The sequence below is a fragment of the Hyperolius riggenbachi genome, chromosome 11 (assembly GCF_040937935.1).
Source record: "Hyperolius riggenbachi isolate aHypRig1 chromosome 11, aHypRig1.pri, whole genome shotgun sequence".
NCBI classification, from domain to species: domain Eukaryota; kingdom Metazoa; phylum Chordata; class Amphibia; order Anura; family Hyperoliidae; genus Hyperolius; species Hyperolius riggenbachi.
Window position 1 is genome coordinate 241,731,842 of NC_090656.1, and position 19,870 is coordinate 241,751,711.

Here is a 19,870-nt window from a genome sequence, read left to right on the forward strand (position 1 = left end):
GATTTAAAAAACATGCTAGGTCATTATGGTCGTTAAAACCTTATGGGCCAAGGGCTTCGCTTTTGATAATCCCCCCCCCCCCCCCCCCCCCCCGTTTGGGAATCATGACTTGTGCTAACCCACAAAATTTCAATACGTTAGGGTTGCTTTCATGTACTTGTCAAACATGCTCTATTATTCTTGTAGCACCTTTTTCCATTATCAATGGAACGCCAGTGTTCCTGTATTCTCTCTTTTAGGGGGCGGGTGGTTTTGCCGATATAAAATGCTTTTTGATAACATTTCTGACAGTATTGGCTATTTGAGTACAATTAAATGTAAAAGCACTTGCGGCCGATTTTATATTTATTATACCTAATTTCTGAAAAGATTGTAGCTTCTTACTGGCTATAAGCTGATATGTTTCTGCTTTCCCTCCAGCCTTGGACCGGCATGTTGGCTGTGGGACTACTTGCGGCGCAGTAAGCAGGTGAGACAGAGAGGTGCCACGCCCTTTCTTCACACCTCTGACACATGCGCACAGCTAGCACACCTCTCACATGCGCGGAGCTAGCACACCTCTGACACATGCGCACAGCTAGCACACCTCTCACACATGCTCGCAGCTAGCACACCTCTCACACATGCGCACAGCTAGCACACCTCTCACACATAGGCGGAGCTAGCACACCTCACACACATGCGCACAGCTAGCACACCTCTCACACATGTGCACAGGTAGCACACCTCTGACACATGCGCACAGCTAGCACACCTCTCACACATGCGTACAGCTAGCACACCTCACACACATGCGCACACAGCTAGCACACCTCTCACACATGCGCACAGCTAGCACACCTCACACACATGCGCGCAGCTAGCACACCTCACACATGCGCGCAGCTAGCACACCTCTCACATGCGCACAGCTAGCACACCTCTCACACATGCGCACAGCTAGCACACCTCTCACACATGCGCACAGCTAACACACCTCTCACATGCGCACAGCTAGCACACCTCTCACATGCGCACAGCTAGCACACTCTCACACATGGGCGGAGCTAGCACACCTCTGACACATGCGTACAGCTAGCACACCTCACACACATGCTCGCAGCTAGCACACCTTACACACATGCGTACAGCTAGCACACCTCACACACATGCGCACACAGCTAGCACACCTCTCACACATGCGCGCAGCTAGCACACCTCTCACACATGCGCGGAGCTAGCACACCTCTCACACATAGGCGGAGCTAGCACACCTCACACACATGCGCACAGCTAGCACACCTCTCACACATGCGCTCAGCTAGCACACCTCTCACACATGCGCTCAGCTAGCACACCTCTCACACATTCGCACAGCTAGCAGACCTCTCACACATGCGCGCAACTAGCAGACCTCTCACACATTCGCACAGCTAACAGACCTCTGACACATGCGTGCAGCTAGCACACCTCTAACACATGCGCAAAGCTAGCACACCTTTGACATATGCGCGCAGCTAGCACACCTCTCACACATGCGCGGAGCTAGCACACTCTCACACATGGGCGGAGCTAGCACACCTCTGACACATGCGTACAGCTAGCACACCTCACACACATGCGCGCAGCTAGCACACCTCACACACATGCGTACAGCTAGCACACCTCACACACATGCGCACAGCTAGCACACCTCTCACACATGCGCACAGCTAGCACACTCTCACACATGGGCGGAGCTAGCACACCTCTGACACATGCGTACAGCTAGCACACCTCTCACACATGCGCGCAGCTAGCACACCTCTCACACATGCGTACAGCTAGCACACCTCACACACATGCGCACAGCTAGCACACCTCTCACACATGCGCACAGCTAGCACACTCTCACACATGGGCGGAGCTAGCACACCTCTGACACATGCATACAGCTAGCACACCTCACACACATGCGTACAGCTAGCACACCTCACACACATGCCCGCAGCTAGCACACCTCACACACATGCGCACAGCTAGCACACTCTCACACATGGGCGGAGCTAGCACACCTCTGACACATGCGTACAGCTAGCACACCTCACACACATGCCCGCAGCTAGCACACCTCACACACATGCGTACAGCTAGCACACCTCACACACATGCGCACAGCTAGCACACCTCACACACATGCGCACAGCTAGCACACTCTCACACATGGGCGGAGCTAGCACACCTCTGACACATGCGTACAGCTAGCACACCTCACACACATGCTCGCAGCTAGCACACCTTACACACATGCGTACAGCTAGCACACCTCACACACATGCGCACAGCTAGCACACCTCACACACATGCGTACAGCTAGCAAACCTCACACACATGCGCACAGCTAGCACACCTCTCACACATGCGCACAGCTAGCACACTCTCACACATGGGAGGAGCTAGCACACTTCTGACACATGCGCACAGCTAGCACACTCTCACACATGGGCGGAGCTAGCACACCTCTGACACATGCGTACAGCTAGCACACCTCTCATACATGCACACAGCTAGCAAGAAATACTCAGATTAACAGTGATAATACCTTTTATTTTCACTTTTAGCATTTTTACATTATAGTACTTTTTCAGATGTCAGGTGGCGAAAAGCTTAAAGGACATCCGAGGTGAAAATAAACTAATGAGAAAAACAATTGTATTTATCCTCCTCCTCCTAAAAATGACTTTTCTAGATATCCCACTGTGTTATTTTATATTTAGATCTAGTTTTTAAGTTTTTACAGTTTCATTGTCTCTGCTCAATGACACCTTCATTGACGTATGCCAGAGCTAAAATCTATGAACTATTTACCATTTTTATCTCTTTCCTGCTCTCAGAAGCCAATTACTGACATGAAAGTGTTTTATGACTGTAATTACTTATCAGCGGGGGTTATGCTATAGTCTGACTCAGTACGACCCAGATAGAAGCTGTCACTTGCATACCTGATGTTTAACTCTTTCAGGCAGAGAAAGAAAAAAAAGTCTAGTTATTTGTGTGCTTGGCACTGTACATACACATGTCTATCTCATCATGTCACATGTCACCTCGGGTATCCTTTAAGAGAAAAGATGAAAAATTGTTTTCCGAGGAGAACTCTGACTCCTCAGTTTATGAAACCTCCGACTCCAACTCTGACTCCTCAGTTTATGAAACCTCTGACTCCAACTCTGACTCCTCAGTTTATGAAACCTCCAACTCCAACTCTGACTCCTCAGTTTATGAAACCTCGGACTCCAACTCTGACTCCTCAGTTTATGAAACCTCCAACTCCAACTCTGACTCCTCAGTTTATGAAACCTCTGACTCCAACTCTGACTCCTCAGTTTATGAAACCTCCAACTCCAACTCTGACTCCTCAGTTTATGAAACCTCGGACTCCAACTCTGACTCCTCAGTTTATGAAACCTCCAACTCCAACTCTGACTTCTCAGTTTATGAAACCTCTGACTCCAACTCTGACTCCTCAGTTTAGGAAACCTCCAACTCTGACTCCTCAGTTTATGAAACCTCCAACTCTGACTTCTCAGTTTATGAAACCTCCAACTCTGACTCCTCAGTGTATGAAACCTCCGACTCCAACTCCGACTCCTCAGTTTATGAAACCTCCAACTCTGACTCCTCAGTGTATGAAACCTCCGACTCCAACTCTGACTCCTCAGTGTATGAAACCTCCGACTCCAACTCTGACTTCTCAGTTTATGAAACCTCTGACTCCTCAGTTTAGGAAACCTCCAACTCTGACTCCTCAGTTTATGAAACCTCTGACTCCTCAGTTTAGGAAACCTCCAACTCTGACTCTGACTCCTCAGTTTATGAAACCTCCGACTCCAGGTACCCAAAATTGCTCCGACTCCAACTCCACAGCCCTGCGTGTGTTACCACAGTAACATGCCAGATGCTATATAGGGTAATGTCCGCTACCCGCGTTGCTATTTATTATTTTTTTGTTATTATTATTATTTATTATATAGTGCTGACATAGTCTGCATCGCTGTAGGAAGTATATTGTCACTTAACTGTCCCTCAGAGGGGCTGACATTCAATCATATATCTATGCACAGCACGTATGGTGCAATGTGTGTATCGGTAGTCTTGGGCCAATTTAGGGGAAGCCAATTACTTTATCTGCATGTTTTTGGGACCATGCAGGTTAACAAAAACATGCATGCCTTTAAAGGGTTAATGGCTGGCGCTGCCCCTGCGCTGGCAACGGTAAGATTGCTGTGTGCTCCCTGCACACGGTATATTTACCGTACTTTAGTGCTGTCCGGCCCCAATGGCCCTTATACAATTCACTAAGGCCCGGTTCACATTAGCGGTCGCCGTCCGGAATCGCCGTGCCGGAGCCGGACCGCATGCAGAAGGGACGGAACGGACGCACGGCATAGCAATGAAAGCCTATGCATCCGTTCACATGCGTCCGTTTCGTCCGGATCCGGACTCCGGCGTAAGACCCAACATGCGCTATTTTTTGGTCCGGCTCCTCCGGCAGCCGTATCCGGAGTGGAGCCGGACTGCACCATCCGGCCAATACAAACCAATGAGAACCGGAGAGCGCACAACACACTGGCTATAAAATCCGGATGTTCTACCCCACTTCCTATGCGTATTGAAGCGGCGATTTTGGATGGGGACACATGGGCAAGCATTTTGGAGTGGAGCAGCAGTGACTTTAAACGTGCTGGAGATGTTGGCAGTATGTCGGAGGTGGAGGTGAGTGCTAAACAGCGTAGGGCCTGATTCCACAGGTCCACCTTCTGCTGACCTCCCAGACCCCAACATTTTTATTCGGTTTCTACTATCTTTTGCCAAACGGATCCGGATCGCATCCTGATGAACACCTGATGCAACCTGACCGGATCCGGATCGGATCCGGATCAGAACCTTACGGTTCCGATCCGGTCCGGATCCGGTCAGGTCATCCGGTCCGTTTGGCAGAGAACCGCAAGTGTGAACCGGGCCTTATTCACCTGTTTTCTCCTAGGAGGTTTTTTTTCATCTTCTGAGTTAAATAACTTTTCAGCACTCTGCAACTGAAAATGTGCCAAAAAGTAAGAGAAAAAGTACTGCCAAATTATGAGAATTGTCTTGCTTGCTGGTGACTTAAAGAGAACCAGAGATGAAGCACCCTCTTGTATTTTACCTTATAAATCAGTGGGAACATGACAGTAAACACCTAATCTGCTCTTTGTTTCATTGTTCTCTGTGTAATCTGACTGTTAGCACCTCTGATAAGAATCCCCGACTGAGCACTCAGTCTAGCTTTGCTACGGAAAGATTATAGCGGAGTCTGTCTTCTCTGGTGTCTTTTCAAGCCCAAGCCTGCCCCCTTGTGGCTCTGCTATAATGACTCAGCTATAATCATTCCCTGCAAAGCCAGACTGAATGCTCAGTCCGGGATTCTTATCACAGCTGATAACAGACACTTTTAAGCAGTGAGGATGAAACAGAGAGCATGGTAAGTGTTTTCTCTAATGTTCTTACTGATATATATGGTAAAATACACAAGGGTGCTTTGTCTCTGGTTCCCTATAAAGGCATTTTATTGCCAATTTTGAAAATATCACCTAGGAGAAAACGTTAATTGCATATGGGCCCTTATCTGTTCATCTCATTAATTATCTGTTCTTGGGCCTGACGCACAAATGGATGGTAAATTTGTGTTGCACCACCCATTCTGCTATTAGTGCCACGCCCCTGGTAACGTGATGCTTAGAGTGTAATGGCCGCTGGGGGAGGCAGAAGGTGCCTTGCAAGGGGCACTGAAGTGGCCACAAACAGCCTTGTATAGAGATCCTTAGCTCCTCTAACACTTGTCTCTGTCTCCTGTAGGGGGGATTCCTGCTTCCTCTCAGTGGCGGGGTGGACAGCTCTGCCGTGGCCTGCATTGTCTTCTCCACGTGTCGCCTCGTATGCCAGGCTGTGGACGCGGGAAGTAAGAGCACCTGTCAGATTTCCCTTGTCATAAGGCGTGTGAACAGTGAATAAGTCATGTATTGCTCTTCGCAGATGACGAGGTGTTGAGGGATGTGCGTCAGATAGTCGGCGATGAGTCCTACAGACCTGCCCAACCCCAGGAACTCTGCCGCCGCCTCCTGACCACCTGCTACATGGCCACTGAGAACTCCTCTGACGAAACCAGGGGGCGGGCCAGCCTACTCTCACAGCAAATAGGCAGGTACTCAGGAAGACCTTGTTTAAAGAGAACCTGTTATAATTGAGCTTTTTTTGGTCATTTGAATATTAAAGTTTTACTGTATGGAGACTTAGACAGCCTTTTAATGTCTAATGGGGCCTTGATCAATAACAAAAAGTACATTTGCATTATCACTTTGTAAAATAGCGTCATTTCAGCCTCAATGTGTGTACGATATACTACCGCTATATATCTTCTCATTGCAGTTATCACCTGACCCCGACCATTGACACGGCTGTAACGGCTGTTATTGGAGTTTTCACCGCAGTGACCGGCCAAGTGCCGCGGTTCCGAGCTCACGGAGGTAGCAGGCGGGAGAATCTGGCGCTGCAGAACGTTCAGGTATTCTTCTGCATTATACAAAGCGGCAAATGGTTGGCAAAGGGCCGAGACCATCAGAAAGGAGGAACTCCGATTCTAAAATCATTAAAAAAAAATCACGTCAGCTTCGATTAAAATGTATATAATTCATTCCCCCTCCAATAATGAATAATTGCACATTCAGGAGTATGTAGTTGTTTGCACCTGCAGTCCCTTCGTTCAGTCCCCACTATAGAGGCTGTGCGATCTACCACATCTGAAAACTGACAGTCAACGGATCCTATTCTATAAACATGATCCGTTGTTGTCAGGCTGCAGTGGCACAGTAAGCGGAGGGCACTCTTGTGTGGTCTGCGAGTCTTTCTATATAGACTATGGTGGAAACGTATCTGCTCCAGGCACTAACTGGACCACAATGGACCATCAAAGTGGCCACTACATTCTCCACTCCCGCTGGCCATTGGAGGTCCAGCTCAAGCAGCAGGATGTCAATATTTCGGTGTTTTTCCTGAGTTTGCTATATGTTAGTCGGAAGGACTTTCAGATTGCAAAATTCAGATTCAGAATTCCACGGAATCTGTTCACTCACCCATAATGACGAGACTGGTGGCTTCTTTTTAATTACTCACTTTGGTCGTCACATTTATAACGTATTGCTCTTGACCTTGTTATGCTTAGGGATGGTCCATGAGATTCTAGTACAGTAATTCCTAATTGATGCAAATTTTATGAAAATGTTTGCAGCTTGGAAATGGGCCAGTCAAATGCAACAAGAACCTTGTCTTTGATTGGTCGACGTCCAGAGGATCAATTTCACACTCTTAACCCTAACCTACAAAGATCTCCACAATCTCTCTCCCCGGTACATCTCCTCACTAATTTCCAGATACAAACCCAACCGCAATCTCTGATCTGCACAGGAGCTTCTTCTGTCCTCCTCTAGAACCACCTCCTTACATTCTTGTATACAAGACTTCTCACATGCTTCACCCCTCATCTGGAATCTCCTGCCACAGTATATCTGTCACTCTCCAACCTTTGATGTCTTTAAACGTGCCCTCAAAACTCACCTTCTCCGCATACGCTCTACCTTAGGCCAGCTCACCTTTGACCTCTGGTCCAGTTGTACTCCTACTAGATACCCTAAAACACACTGCAACTGAGTAGGATTATTGTAAAGTACCCTCTTCTTTCCTCCCCCCCCCCCCCCACATTCCTTTAAATTGTAAACTTATAAGGGCAGGGCTCTCTCCCCTTTTGTGTCTTGGAATTCATTTCACATTTTATCCATCGTGTTACTTTTGTCACTGTCATTACCAATTCTGTATTTTGTACCAATTCTGTATTTTGCATGTTGTTATATAGCATTGTCTGTATTATTATGTACCCCATTTTTGTTTCTTACTTTGTACAGCGCCACGGAATATGTTGGCGCTTTATAAAACATTAATAATACTAACTTCCAAGCTGCATATATTTCGGTAAAATTTGCATCAACTACGAATTTGCACCTGATTTAGAAATCCCTCCGTGTGACTCTACACGCATTTACAATGTCTTTATGGCGGATTTTTGATGATGTTGTTTTGTGTTCTGTTGTTAAAGAGAACCCGAGGTGGGTTTGAAGAATATTATCTGCATACAGAGGCTGGATCTGCCTATACAGCCCAGCCTCTGTTGCTATCCCAAACCCCCCTAAGGTCCCCCTGCACTCTGCAATCCCTCATAAATCACAGCCGTGTTGCTGACAAACAGCTTGTCAGAGCTGGCTGTGTTTATCTCTATAGTTTCAGTCTGCTGCTCTCCCCGCCTCCTGCAGAACTCCAGTCCCCACCTGCATCCCTACCCTCCCTGCTGATTGGAGGGAAGGGAAGGGGGCAGGGACCGGAGCTATGCAGGAGGCGGGGGAGCAGCTGAGACTGACACTACAGATGTAAACACAGCCTCACAGCACAGCTGTGATTTATGAGGGATTGCAGAGTGCAGGGGGACCTTAGGGGGGTTTGGGATAGCAACAGAGGCTGGGCTGTATAGGCAGATCCAGCCTCTGTATGCAGATAACATTCTTTAAACACACCTCGGGTTCTCTTTAAACTTTATACTCTTTTGCATTATATTGTTGAGACATTACATAAAACAAACCTCATACAATATAAAGGGTATTGGGTTTCCCTTGAAATGTCTTCCCCATCTCCCCCTGCAGGCCAGACTGAGGATGGTCATCGCTTACCTATTCGCCCAGCTGAGTCTGTGGACCCGTGGCTTGCCTGGAGGACTTCTCGTTCTGGGTTCTGCTAATGTGGATGAAAGGTGACATTATCATCAGTGAATGTTCCGTAGGAAAGGGTATAATATTACACAATAAGGAAGATATAAAATATCACAGGGAATATTACGCAGTAAGGAAGATATCAAATAACAGTTTTTGCTATTTTCATGCACAAGTATGCTCAGAATTGCATAGATGTGTGCGGTTGAGCTCAGATCATCAAACTTAGGAATCAGAAGACTTTTACATCTGTTTTTCTCCCACAGCCTTCGAGGGTACCTGACGAAGTATGACTGCTCCAGCGCCGATATAAATCCTATTGGGGGCATCAGTAAAACCGATCTGAGAAGGTTCATCATGTATGCCATTGAGAAGTTCCAGCTGAGCGCACTAACCAGGTGGGTAGAAGTCAGTGGCTTGGCAGGCGCTCCCAGTCCATGCATGCAGCTGCATAAGACACTGTATGGCAGACCTGAGGAAGGGGGAACGTCCCACGAAACGCGTCGGCTTTTCCTGTTTCCAATAAAATGTTCTTCAAACCCCCACATGAGTTAAGATTGTTTCAACACCCAAGTTTAGCCATTGCATACTACATTGGGGCACTCCTCCCAGTTTGTGTACAGTCCCCCCCCCCCCCCCTATCGATTGGATACCCCTCATCACAATATTTGCCTTTAAGCCCCATACATACACTTAACAGCGGTCTTTAAAGGTGCGTACACGTCGGATGTGCGCAAACGACTCGTCGTTTGGACGTCCAAATGACCGGTTGTTTGGACAGCCAAACGATGGGTCGTTTGTGAAAATCTGACATGTGTATGTACCTTTAGGCTCTCACAACTTTTCTTGTGAAACACCTGAAAAAATCTCTTGCTATTGTTCAAGCAGCTGATAGGACTGTTAGGGCCGGTTCACACGGACGCTTGGCGGCGTCTACCGTCAAGCGTTCGGGACCCATCGGCTAAACTCTCCTATTCAAGTGAATAGGAGCGTTTAGCATTGCGCGGTTACCGTCGATTGCATAAACGCGGCGTTCTGATCCCGATTTAACACATCGTTTCGGCCGTCCCTAGAAGCCGGATGCAACGTCCAGGGACGGCTAGCCAGCGCGGCTTCATGTCCCCCTGCTGGGACGTGAAACGCCGATGGCAACGATCTCCGTACTGCCGCCACCGAACGGGACGTCACAGGACGACGCAACTTCCTGGCCGCCCCAACGCTGCCTGCCGCCCGTGTGAACCGGCCCATAAGAAGTCAATCCAAATGTTGAATTGCCTTCTCATGTGTCTTATCAGCTGCTTGAACAATAGCAAGAGATTTTTTTTTTAGGTGTTTCACAGGAAAAGTTGTGAAAGACCGCTGTTGAGTGTGTGTATGGCTTTAAGGTAGCCATACACTGGTCGATTTGCCATCAGATTCGACCAACAGATAGATCCCTCTCTGATCGAATCTGATCAGAGCGGGATCGTATGGCTGCCTTTACTGCAAACAGATTGTGAACCGATTTCAGCCTGAAACCGTTCACAATCTGTTGTGGTGGTAGTGGTGCTGCAGCCGCTCCCCCCCCCCCCCCCCCCCGCATACATTACCTGCTCCGCCGGCACGACTCCAGTCCCCAGGTCTCCGCTGTCTTCTCCGCTCTGGTCTCCAGGTCTGGCAGGCTTTACTTCTTCCTGCCCGGCAGGAAGTTTAAACAGTAGAGCGCCCTCTACTGTTTAAACTTCCTGCTGGGCAGGAGGAACTGAAGGATGCCGGAGACCAGAGCGGAGACGGAGCAGCGGTGACCGAGGGTTGTCGCACCGGCGGAGCAGGTAATGTATTGCCGCTGTATTGCGTCGGTCGTCGGTCACTCGAACGCCACTAGCGACGCGCTCCCTACCCGCGGGCGATCGACGGTAAGTTTCCGCACGGCGTGATCATCGGGATTGAAATTTGGCGTGTAGCATGAACGATTGGCAGCAGATTCGATCCCAGTGATCGAATCTGCTGTCGAAACGGCGGCAAATCGGGAAAGTGTATGGCCAGCTTTACTCCTTTTGAAAATATCAGGTTGAGGCCCTGCTAGAGTGACCCCTGATTATTATATCTCTGATCTAAACAACATCCCCAGACTCTTATCTGCTGCACCCATGATAAGTCCTGTCTGTCAGCTGCTAGGAGGACAGAGGACACTCCCAGACAGACATTTTCTGACCTCTGCAAAGATCATATTTTGTCGGAACCAAAACAAAATAAAGACAATTGCTTTTATTTATGTCAATTGTACCATTTGCCATTGGAAGTGGGGCAGGACAGCAAAGCCAGAAATATATGGGGAAATGTTCCTCTGCATCTAATGCTCTGATACTTGTGTGTGTGTTTTGCAGCATCCTGTCAGCTCCGCCCACAGCAGAACTGGAGCCCCTCACAGACGGACAGATATCCCAGACCGATGAGGTGAGATGATCGCTGAATGCTTATTGCACGCTGTTTGCAAGGCTGGTGATGCTAGTGTTATGTGGGGGGAGGCTGAGGAAGGCCTGGTGTGGCCTGAAACGTTGTGCCGGTCGGACTGCCTGTATGTTCTGCTGCTGAACCTTAGAAAATAAATGGTATAACCCCTGAAGGTTAAAGTGATGTGAAAAATCATTTACAGCCTTAAACTTACTACCTCAAAAACATTTGTAGCAGAACAACATTCAGTTAAACACAGCGCTTGGTTCTGTAGTAGGAAGATCCTTCAGCCTGCATGTCCAGCACATTTATCTTCAAATAAAGATCAGACTTTTTATGCGAGAAGAAGCGGATCTTCCTTCTCTTTTTCTACTGTTTGTGGGGGCTGTCTGCCCGTGGTTCTGCTCCCGGCAATATTGGTAGGGTGGTGAGCGGTGTTCATTTCCTTCAGCTTATGATCCGCTTCCAAAGAGGTGATAACATTATCTTTTGTTTACATTCCTCTGTTTGCTACATTCCCATATGTGCTGAAAATGAGCTCTCTCTGCTTCGAGCATGCACACAGCTGAGAAGTGATCACTAGAAGAATTTAATAAATAATGATAGCAGCTTGAATAAAATGCAATGGCAGCTTTCAGAGCAGATAAACTGTATTTTGGGAACTTGTAATTTGTAAACAGACAGTATTACTTGTGCACAAAAGCAAATATGATAACTGGATGGGTAATAAAAAGTAGGAAAATACATTTTTATTGACTGTTACTGAGTTTTATCCCACTTTAAGCCCTGGTCTAGCCTGTGCCATGTATGCCGGGATCAGGTGGCCAAGGCAGCAGCTGCACACTATGCTTGTTCTGACTTGGTTCACACCAGACGGCAGCCAGAATAAGGACAGTCACAATGCCTCCTGTGTACTGATCAGAATAGCGGCCCCCACCTGTGCAGTACCACGGAGCGGCTCATGCGTGGCTTCTTCCTCCGTGCTACTGTGCAGGCATGGGCGGTACTTGTGCAGTGCAGCCACGCTCCCGTCCATGTACCGCCCCCACCTGTGCAGTACCACGGAACGGCTCATGCGTGGCTTCTTCCTCCGTGCTACTGCGCAGGCATGGGCAGTACTTGTGCAGAGCAGCCACGCCCCGTCCATGTACGGCCCCCACCTGTGCAGTACCACGGAGCACCTCGTACGTGGCTTCTTCCCCCGTGCTACTGCGCAGGCATGAGCCGTACTTGTGCAGTGCAGCCACACCCCATCCATGTACGGCCCCCACCTGTGCAGCACCACGGAGCGGCTCATGCGTGGCTTCTTCCTCCGTGCTCCTGTGCAGGCATGGGCCGTACTTGTGCAGTGCAGCCACGCCCCGTCCATGTACGGCCCCCACCTGTGCAGTACCACAGAGCAGCTCATGCGTGGCTTCTTCCTCCATGCTCCTGTGCAGGCATGGGTGGTACTTGTGCAGTGCAGCCATGCTCCCATCCATGTACGGCCTCCACCTGTGCAGGACCACAGAGCAGCTCATGCGTGGCTTCTTCCTCCATGCTCCTGTGCAGGCATGGGTGGTACTTGTGCAGTGCAGCCACGCCCCATCCATGTACGGCCTCCACCTGTGCAGTACCACGGAGCACCTCGTACGTGGCTTCTTCCTCCGTGCTACTGTGCAGGCATGGGTGGTACTTGTGCAGTGCAGCCATGCTCCCATCCATGTACAGCCTCCACCTGTGCAGTACCACGGAGCGGCTCATGCGTGGCTTCTTCCTCCGTGCTACTGTGCAGGCATGGGTGGTACTTGTGCAGTGCAGCCACGCCCCATCCATGTACGGCCCCCACCTGTGCAGTACCACGGAGCACCTCGTACGTGGCTTCTTCCTCCGTGCTACTGTGCAGGCATGAGCCGTACTTGTGCAGTGCAGCCACGCCCCGTCCATGTACCGCCCCCACCTGTGCAGTACCACGGAGCGGCTTATGCGTGGCTTCTTCCCCCGTGCTACTGCGCAGGCATGGGCCGTACTTGTGCAGTGCAGCCACGCCCCGTCCATGTACAGCTCCCACCTGTGCAGTACCATGGAGCAGCTCATGCGTGGCTTCTTCCTCCGTGCTACTGTGCAGGCATGAGCGGTACTTGTGCAGCGCAGCCACGCCCCGTCCATGTACAGCCCCCACCTGTGCAGTACCACGGAGCAGCTCGTGCGTGGCTTCTTCCTCCGTGCTACTGTGCAGGCATGGGCGGTACTTGTGCAGTGCAGCCACGCCCCGTCCATGTACAGCCCCCACCTGTGCAGTACCACGGAGCAGCTCATGCGTGGCTTCTTCCTCCGTGCTACTGTGCAGGCATGGGCGGTACTTGTGCAGTGCAGCCACGCTCCCGTCCATGTACGGCCCCCACCTGTGCAGTACCACGGAGCGGCTCATGCGTGGCTTCTTCCTCCGTGCTATTGTGCAGGCATGGGCGGTACTTGTGCAGTGCAGCCATGCTCCCATCCATGTACGGCCCCCACCTGTGCAGTACCGCGAAGCGGCTCATACGTGGCTTCTTCCCCCGTGCAACTGTGCAGGCATGGGCGGTACTTGTGCAGTGCAGCCACGCCCCGTCCATGTACAGCCCCCACCTGTGCAGTACCACGGAGCGGCTCATGCGTGGCTTCTTCCCCCGTGCAACTGTGCAGGCATGGGCGGTACTTGTGCAGTGCAGCCACGCCCCGTCCATGTACAGCCCCCACCTGTGCAGTACCACGGAGCGGCTCATGCGTTGCTTCTTCCTCCGTGCTATTGTGCAGGCATGGGCGGTACTTGTGCAGTGCAGCCACGCCCCATCCATGTACGGCCCCCACCTGTGCAGTACCACCGAGCGGCTCATGCGTGGCTTCTTCCTCCGTGCTATTGTGCAGGCATGGGCGGTACTTGTGCAGTGCAGCCACGCCCCATCCATGTACGGCCCCCACCTGTGCAGTACCACGGAGCACCTCATACGTGGCTTCTTCCTCCGTGCTACTGTGCAGGCATGGGTGGTACTTGTGCAGTGCAGCCATGCTCCCATCCATGTACGGCCTCCACCTGTGCAGTACCACGGAGCGGCTCATGCGTGGCTTCTTCCTCCGTGCTACTGTGCAGGCATGGGTGGTACTTGTGCAGTGCAGCCACGCCCCATCGATGTACGGCCCCCACCTGTGCAGTACCACGGAGCGGCTTATGCATGGCTTTTCCCCCGTGCTACTGCACAGGCATGGGCGGTACTTGTGCAGTGCAGCCACGCCCCGTCCATGTACAGCCCCCACCTGTGCAGTACCACGGAGCAGCTCATGCGTGGCTTCTTCCTCCGTGCTACTGTGTAGGCATGGGCCGTACTTGTGCAGTGCAGCCACGCTCCCGTCCATGTACGGCCCCCACTTGTACAGTACCACGGAGCGGCTCATGCGTGGCTTCTTCCTCCGTGCTCCTGTGCAGGCATGGGTGGTACTTGTGCAGTGCAGCCACACCCCATCCATGTACGGCCCCCACCTGTGCAGTACCACGGAGCACCTCGTACGTGGCTTCTTCCTCCGTGCTACTGTGCAGGCATGGGTGGTACTTGTGCAGTGCAGCCATGCTCCCATCCATGTACGGCCTCCACCTGTGCAGTACCACGGAGCGGCTCATGCGTGGCTTCTTCCCCCGTGCTACTGTGCAGGCATGGGCCGTACTTGTGCAGAGCAGCCACGCCCCGTCCATGTACGGCCCCCACTTGTGCAGTACCACGGAGCGGCTCATGCATGGCTTCTTCCTCCGTGCTCCTGTGCAGGCATGGGCCGTACTTGTGCAGTACAGCCACGCCCCGTCCATGTACTGCCCCCACCTGTGCAGTACCACGGAGCGGCTCATGCGTGGCTTCTTCCCCATGCTACTGTGCCGGCATGAGCCGTACTTGTGCAGTACAGCCACGCCCCATCCATGTACGGCCCCCACCTGTGCAGTACCATGGAGCGGCTCATGCGTGGCTTCTTCCTCCGTGCTACTGTGCAGGCATGGGCGGTACTTGTGCAGTACAGCCACGCCCCGTCCATGTACTGCCCCCACCTGTGCAGTACCACGGAGCAGCTCATGCGTGGCTTCTTCCTCCGTGCTACTGTGCAGGCATGGGCGGTACTTGTGCAGAGCAGCCACGCCCCGTCCATGTACGGCCCCCACCTGTGCAGTACCACGGAGCGGCTCATGCGTGGCTTCTTCCTCCGTGCTATTGTGCAGGCATGGGCGGTACTTGTGCAGTGCAGCCATGCTCCCATCCATGTATGGCCCCCACCTGTGCAGTACCACGGAGCGGCTCATACGTGGCTTCTTCCCCCGTGCAACTGTGCAGGCATGGGCGGTACTTGTGCAGTGCAGCCACGCCCCGTCCATGTACAGCCCCCACCTGTGCAGTACCACGGAGCGGCTCATGTGTGGCTTCTTCCCCCGTGCAACTGTGCAGGCATGGGCGGTACTTGTGCAGTGCAGCCACGCCCCGTCCATGTACAGCCCCCACCTGTGCAGTACCACGGAGCGGCTCATGCGTGGCTTCTTCCTTCGTGCTATTGTGCAGGCATGGGCGGTACTTGTGCAGTGCAGCCACGCCCCATCCATGTACGGCCCCCACCTGTGCAGTACCACCGAGCGGCTCATGCGTGGCTTCTTCCTCCGTGCTATTGTGCAGGCATGGGCGGTACTTGTGCAGGGCAGCCACGCCCCATCCATGTACGGCCCCCACCTGTGCAGTACCACGGAGCACCTCGTACGTGGCTTCTTCCTCCGTGCTACTGTGCAGGCATGGGCGTACTTGTGCAGAGCAGCCACGCCCCGTCCATGTACAGCCCCCACCTGTGCAGTACCACGGAGCGGCTTATGCATGGCTTTTCCCCCGTGCTACTGCACAGGCATGGGCGGTACTTGTGCAGTGCAGCCACGCCCCGTCCATGTACAGCCCCCACCTGTGCAGTACCACGGAGCAGCTCATGCGTGGCTTCTTCCTCCGTGCTACTGTGCAGGCATGGGTGGTACTTGTGCAGTGCAGCCACACCCCATCCATGTACGGCCCCCACCTGTGCAGTACCACGGAGCACCTCGTACGTGGCTTCTTCCTCCGTGCTACTGTGCAGGCATGGGCGGTACTTGTGCAGTGCAGCCATGCTCCCATCCATGTACGGCCTCCACCTGTGCAGTACCACGGAGCGGCTCATGCGTGGCTTCTTCCCCCGTGCTACTGTGCAGGCATGGGCCGTACTTGTGCAGAGCAGCCACGCCCCGTCCATGTACGGTCCCCACTTGTGCAGTACCACGGAGCGGCTCATGCATGGCTTCTTCCTCCGTGCTCCTGTGCAGGCATGGGCGGTACTTGTGCAGTGCAGCCATGCTCCCATCCATGTACGGCCTCCACCTGTGCAGTACCACGGAGCGGCTCATGCGTGGCTTCTTCCCCCGTGCTACTGTGCAGGCATGGGTGGTACTTGTGCAGTGCAGCCATGCTCCCATCCATGTACGGCCTCCACCTGTGCAGTACCACGGAGCGGCTCATGCGTGGCTTCTTCCCCCGTGCTACTGTGCAGGCATGGGCCGTACTTGTGCAGAGCAGCCACGCCCCGTCCATGTACGGTCCCCACTTGTGCAGTACCACGGAGCGGCTCATGCATGGCTTCTTCCTCCGTGCTCCTGTGCAGGCATGGGCGGTACTTGTGCAGTGCAGCCATGCTCCCATCCATGTACGGCCTCCACCTGTGCAGTACCACGGAGCGGCTCATGCGTGGCTTCTTCCCCCGTGCTACTGTGCAGGCATGGGTGGTACTTGTGCAGTGCAGCCATGCTCCCATCCATGTACGGCCTCCACCTGTGCAGTACCACGGAGCGGCTCATGCGTGGCTTCTTCCCCCGTGCTACTGTGCAGGCACGGGCCGTACTTGTGCAGAGCAGCCACGCCCCGTCTATGTACGGTCCCCACTTGTGCAGTACCACGGAGCGGCTCATGCATGGCTTCTTCCTCCATGCTCCTGTGCAGGCATGGGCGGTACTTGTGCAGTGCAGCCATGCTCCCATCCATGTACGGCCTCCACCTGTGCAGTACCACGGAGCGGCTCATGCGTGGCTTCTTCCCCCGTGCTACTGTGCAGGCATGGGTGGTACTTGTGCAGTGCAGCCATGCTCCCATCCATGTACGGCCTCCACCTGTGCAGTACCATGGAGCGGCTCATGCGTGGCTTCTTCCCCCGTGCTACTGTGCAGGCATGGGCCGTACTTGTGCAGTACAGCCACGCCCCGTCCATGTACTGCCCCCACCTGTGCAGTACCATGGAGCGGCTTATGCGTGGCTTCTTCCCCCGTGCTACTGTGCAGGCATGGGCCGTACTTGTGCAGTACAGCCACGCCCCGTCCATGTACAGCCCCCACCTGTGCAGTACCACAGAGCGGCTCATGCGTGGCTTCTTCCCCATGCTACTGTGCAGGCATGAGCCGTACTTGTGCAGTACAGCCACGCCCCATCCATGTACGGCCCCCACCTGTGCAGTACCAAGGAGCGGCTCATGCGTGGCTTCTTCCTCCGTGCTACTGTGCAGGCATGGGCGGTACTTGTGCAGTACAGCCACGCCCCGTCCATGTACTGCCCCCACCTGTGCAGTACCACGGAGCAGCTCATGCGTGGCTTCTTCCTCCGTGCTACTGTGCAGGCATGGGCGGTACTTGTGCAGAGCAGCCATGCCCCGTCCATGTACGGCCCCCACCTGTGCAGTACCACGGAGCGGCTCATGCGTGGCTTCTTCCCCCATGCTACTGTGCAGGCATGGGCGGTACTTGTGCAGTACAGCCATGCCCCGTCCATGTACGGCCCCCACCTGTGCAGTACCACGGAGCGGCTTATGCGTGGCTTCTTCCCCCGTGCTACTGCGCAGGCATGGGCGGTACTTGTGCAGTGCAGCCACGCTCCGTCCATGTACCGCCCCCACCTGTGCAGTACCACGGAGCGGCTTATGCGTGGCTTCTTCCTCTGTGCTACTGTGCAGGCATGAGCCGTACTTGTGCAGTGCAGCCACGCCCCGTCCATGTACAGCCCCCACCTGTGCAGTACCACGGAGCAGCTCATGCGTGGCTTCTTCCCCCGTGCTACTGTGCAGGCATGGGTGGTACTTGTGCAGTGCAGCCATGCTCCCATCCATGTACGGCCTCCACCTGTGCAGTACCACGGAGCGGCTCATGCGTGGCTTCTTCCCCCGTGCTACTGTGCAGGCATGGGCCGTACTTGTGCAGAGCAGCCACGCCCCGTCCATGTACGGTCCCCACTTGTGCAGTACCACGGAGCGGCTCATGCATGGCTTCTTCCTCCGTGCTCCTGTGCAGGCATGGGCGGTACTTGTGCAGTGCAGCCATGCTCCCATCCATGTACGGCCTCCACCTGTGCAGTACCACGGAGCGGCTCATGCGTGGCTTCTTCCCCCGTGCTACTGTGCAGGCATGGGTGGTACTTGTGCAGTGCAGCCATGCTCCCATCCATGTACGGCCTCCACCTGTGCAGTACCACGGAGCGGCTCATGCGTGGCTTCTTCCCCCGTGCTACTGTGCAGGCACGGGCCGTACTTGTGCAGAGCAGCCACGCCCCGTCCATGTACGGTCCCCACTTGTGCAGTACCACGGAGCGGCTCATGCATGGCTTCTTCCTCCGTGCTCCTGTGCAGGCATGGGCGGTACTTGTGCAGTGCAGCCATGCTCCCATCCATGTACGGCCTCCACCTGTGCAGTACCACGGAGCGGCTCATGCGTGGCTTCTTCCCCCGTGCTACTGTGCAGGCATGGGTGGTACTTGTGCAGTGCAGCCATGCTCCCATCCATGTACGGCCTCCACCTGTGCAGTACCACGGAGCGGCTCATGCGTGGCTTCTTCCCCCGTGCTACTGTGCAGGCATGGGCCGTACTTGTGCAGTACAGCCACGCCCCGTCCATGTACTGCCCCCACCTGTGCAGTACCATGGAGCGGCTTATGCGTGGCTTCTTCCCCCGTGCTACTGTGCAGGCATGGGCCGTACTTGTGCAGTACAGCCACGCCCCGTCCATGTACAGCCCCCACCTGTGCAGTACCACAGAGCGGCTCATGCGTGGCTTCTTCCCCATGCTACTGTGCAGGCATGAGCTGTACTTGTGCAGTACAGCCACGCCCCATCCATGTACGGCCCCCACCTGTGCAGTACCAAGGAGCGGCTCATGCGTGGCTTCTTCCTCCGTGCTACTGTGCAGGCATGGGCGGTACTTGTGCAGTACAGCCACGCCCCGTCCATGTACTGCCCCCACCTGTGCAGTACCACGGAGCAGCTCATGCGTGGCTTCTTCCTCCGTGCTACTGTGCAGGCATGGGCGGTACTTGTGCAGAGCAGCCACGCCCCGTCCATGTACGGCCCCCACCTGTGCAGTACCACGGAGCGGCTCATGCGTGGCTTCTTCCCCCATGCTACTGTGCAGGCATGGGCGGTACTTGTGCAGTACAGCCACGCCCCGTCCATGTACGGCCCCCACCTGTGCAGTACCACGGAGCGGCTTATGCGTGGCTTCTTCCCCCGTGCTACTGCGCAGGCATGGGCGGTACTTGTGCAGTGCAGCCACGCTCCGTCCATGTACCGCCCCCACCTGTGCAGTACCACGGAGCGGC

At 53.6% G+C, this 19,870-nt stretch overlaps 1 protein-coding gene across 1 annotated transcript in view; it reads left to right on the plus strand.

The window, feature by feature from the left end:
- The window catches only part of NADSYN1 (NAD synthetase 1), a 67,449-nt gene that overhangs the window by 27,065 nt on the left and 20,514 nt on the right, over positions 1-19,870 (plus strand). Inside the window, exons 12-18 of the mRNA XM_068261249.1 lie at positions 421-469; positions 5,851-5,953; positions 6,028-6,196; positions 6,421-6,556; positions 8,739-8,845; positions 9,071-9,202; positions 11,171-11,240. Coding sequence (XP_068117350.1) covers positions 421-469; positions 5,851-5,953; positions 6,028-6,196; positions 6,421-6,556; positions 8,739-8,845; positions 9,071-9,202; positions 11,171-11,240 — 766 coding nt within the window. The remainder of the gene's footprint in view (positions 1-420; positions 470-5,850; positions 5,954-6,027; positions 6,197-6,420; positions 6,557-8,738; positions 8,846-9,070; positions 9,203-11,170; positions 11,241-19,870) is intronic.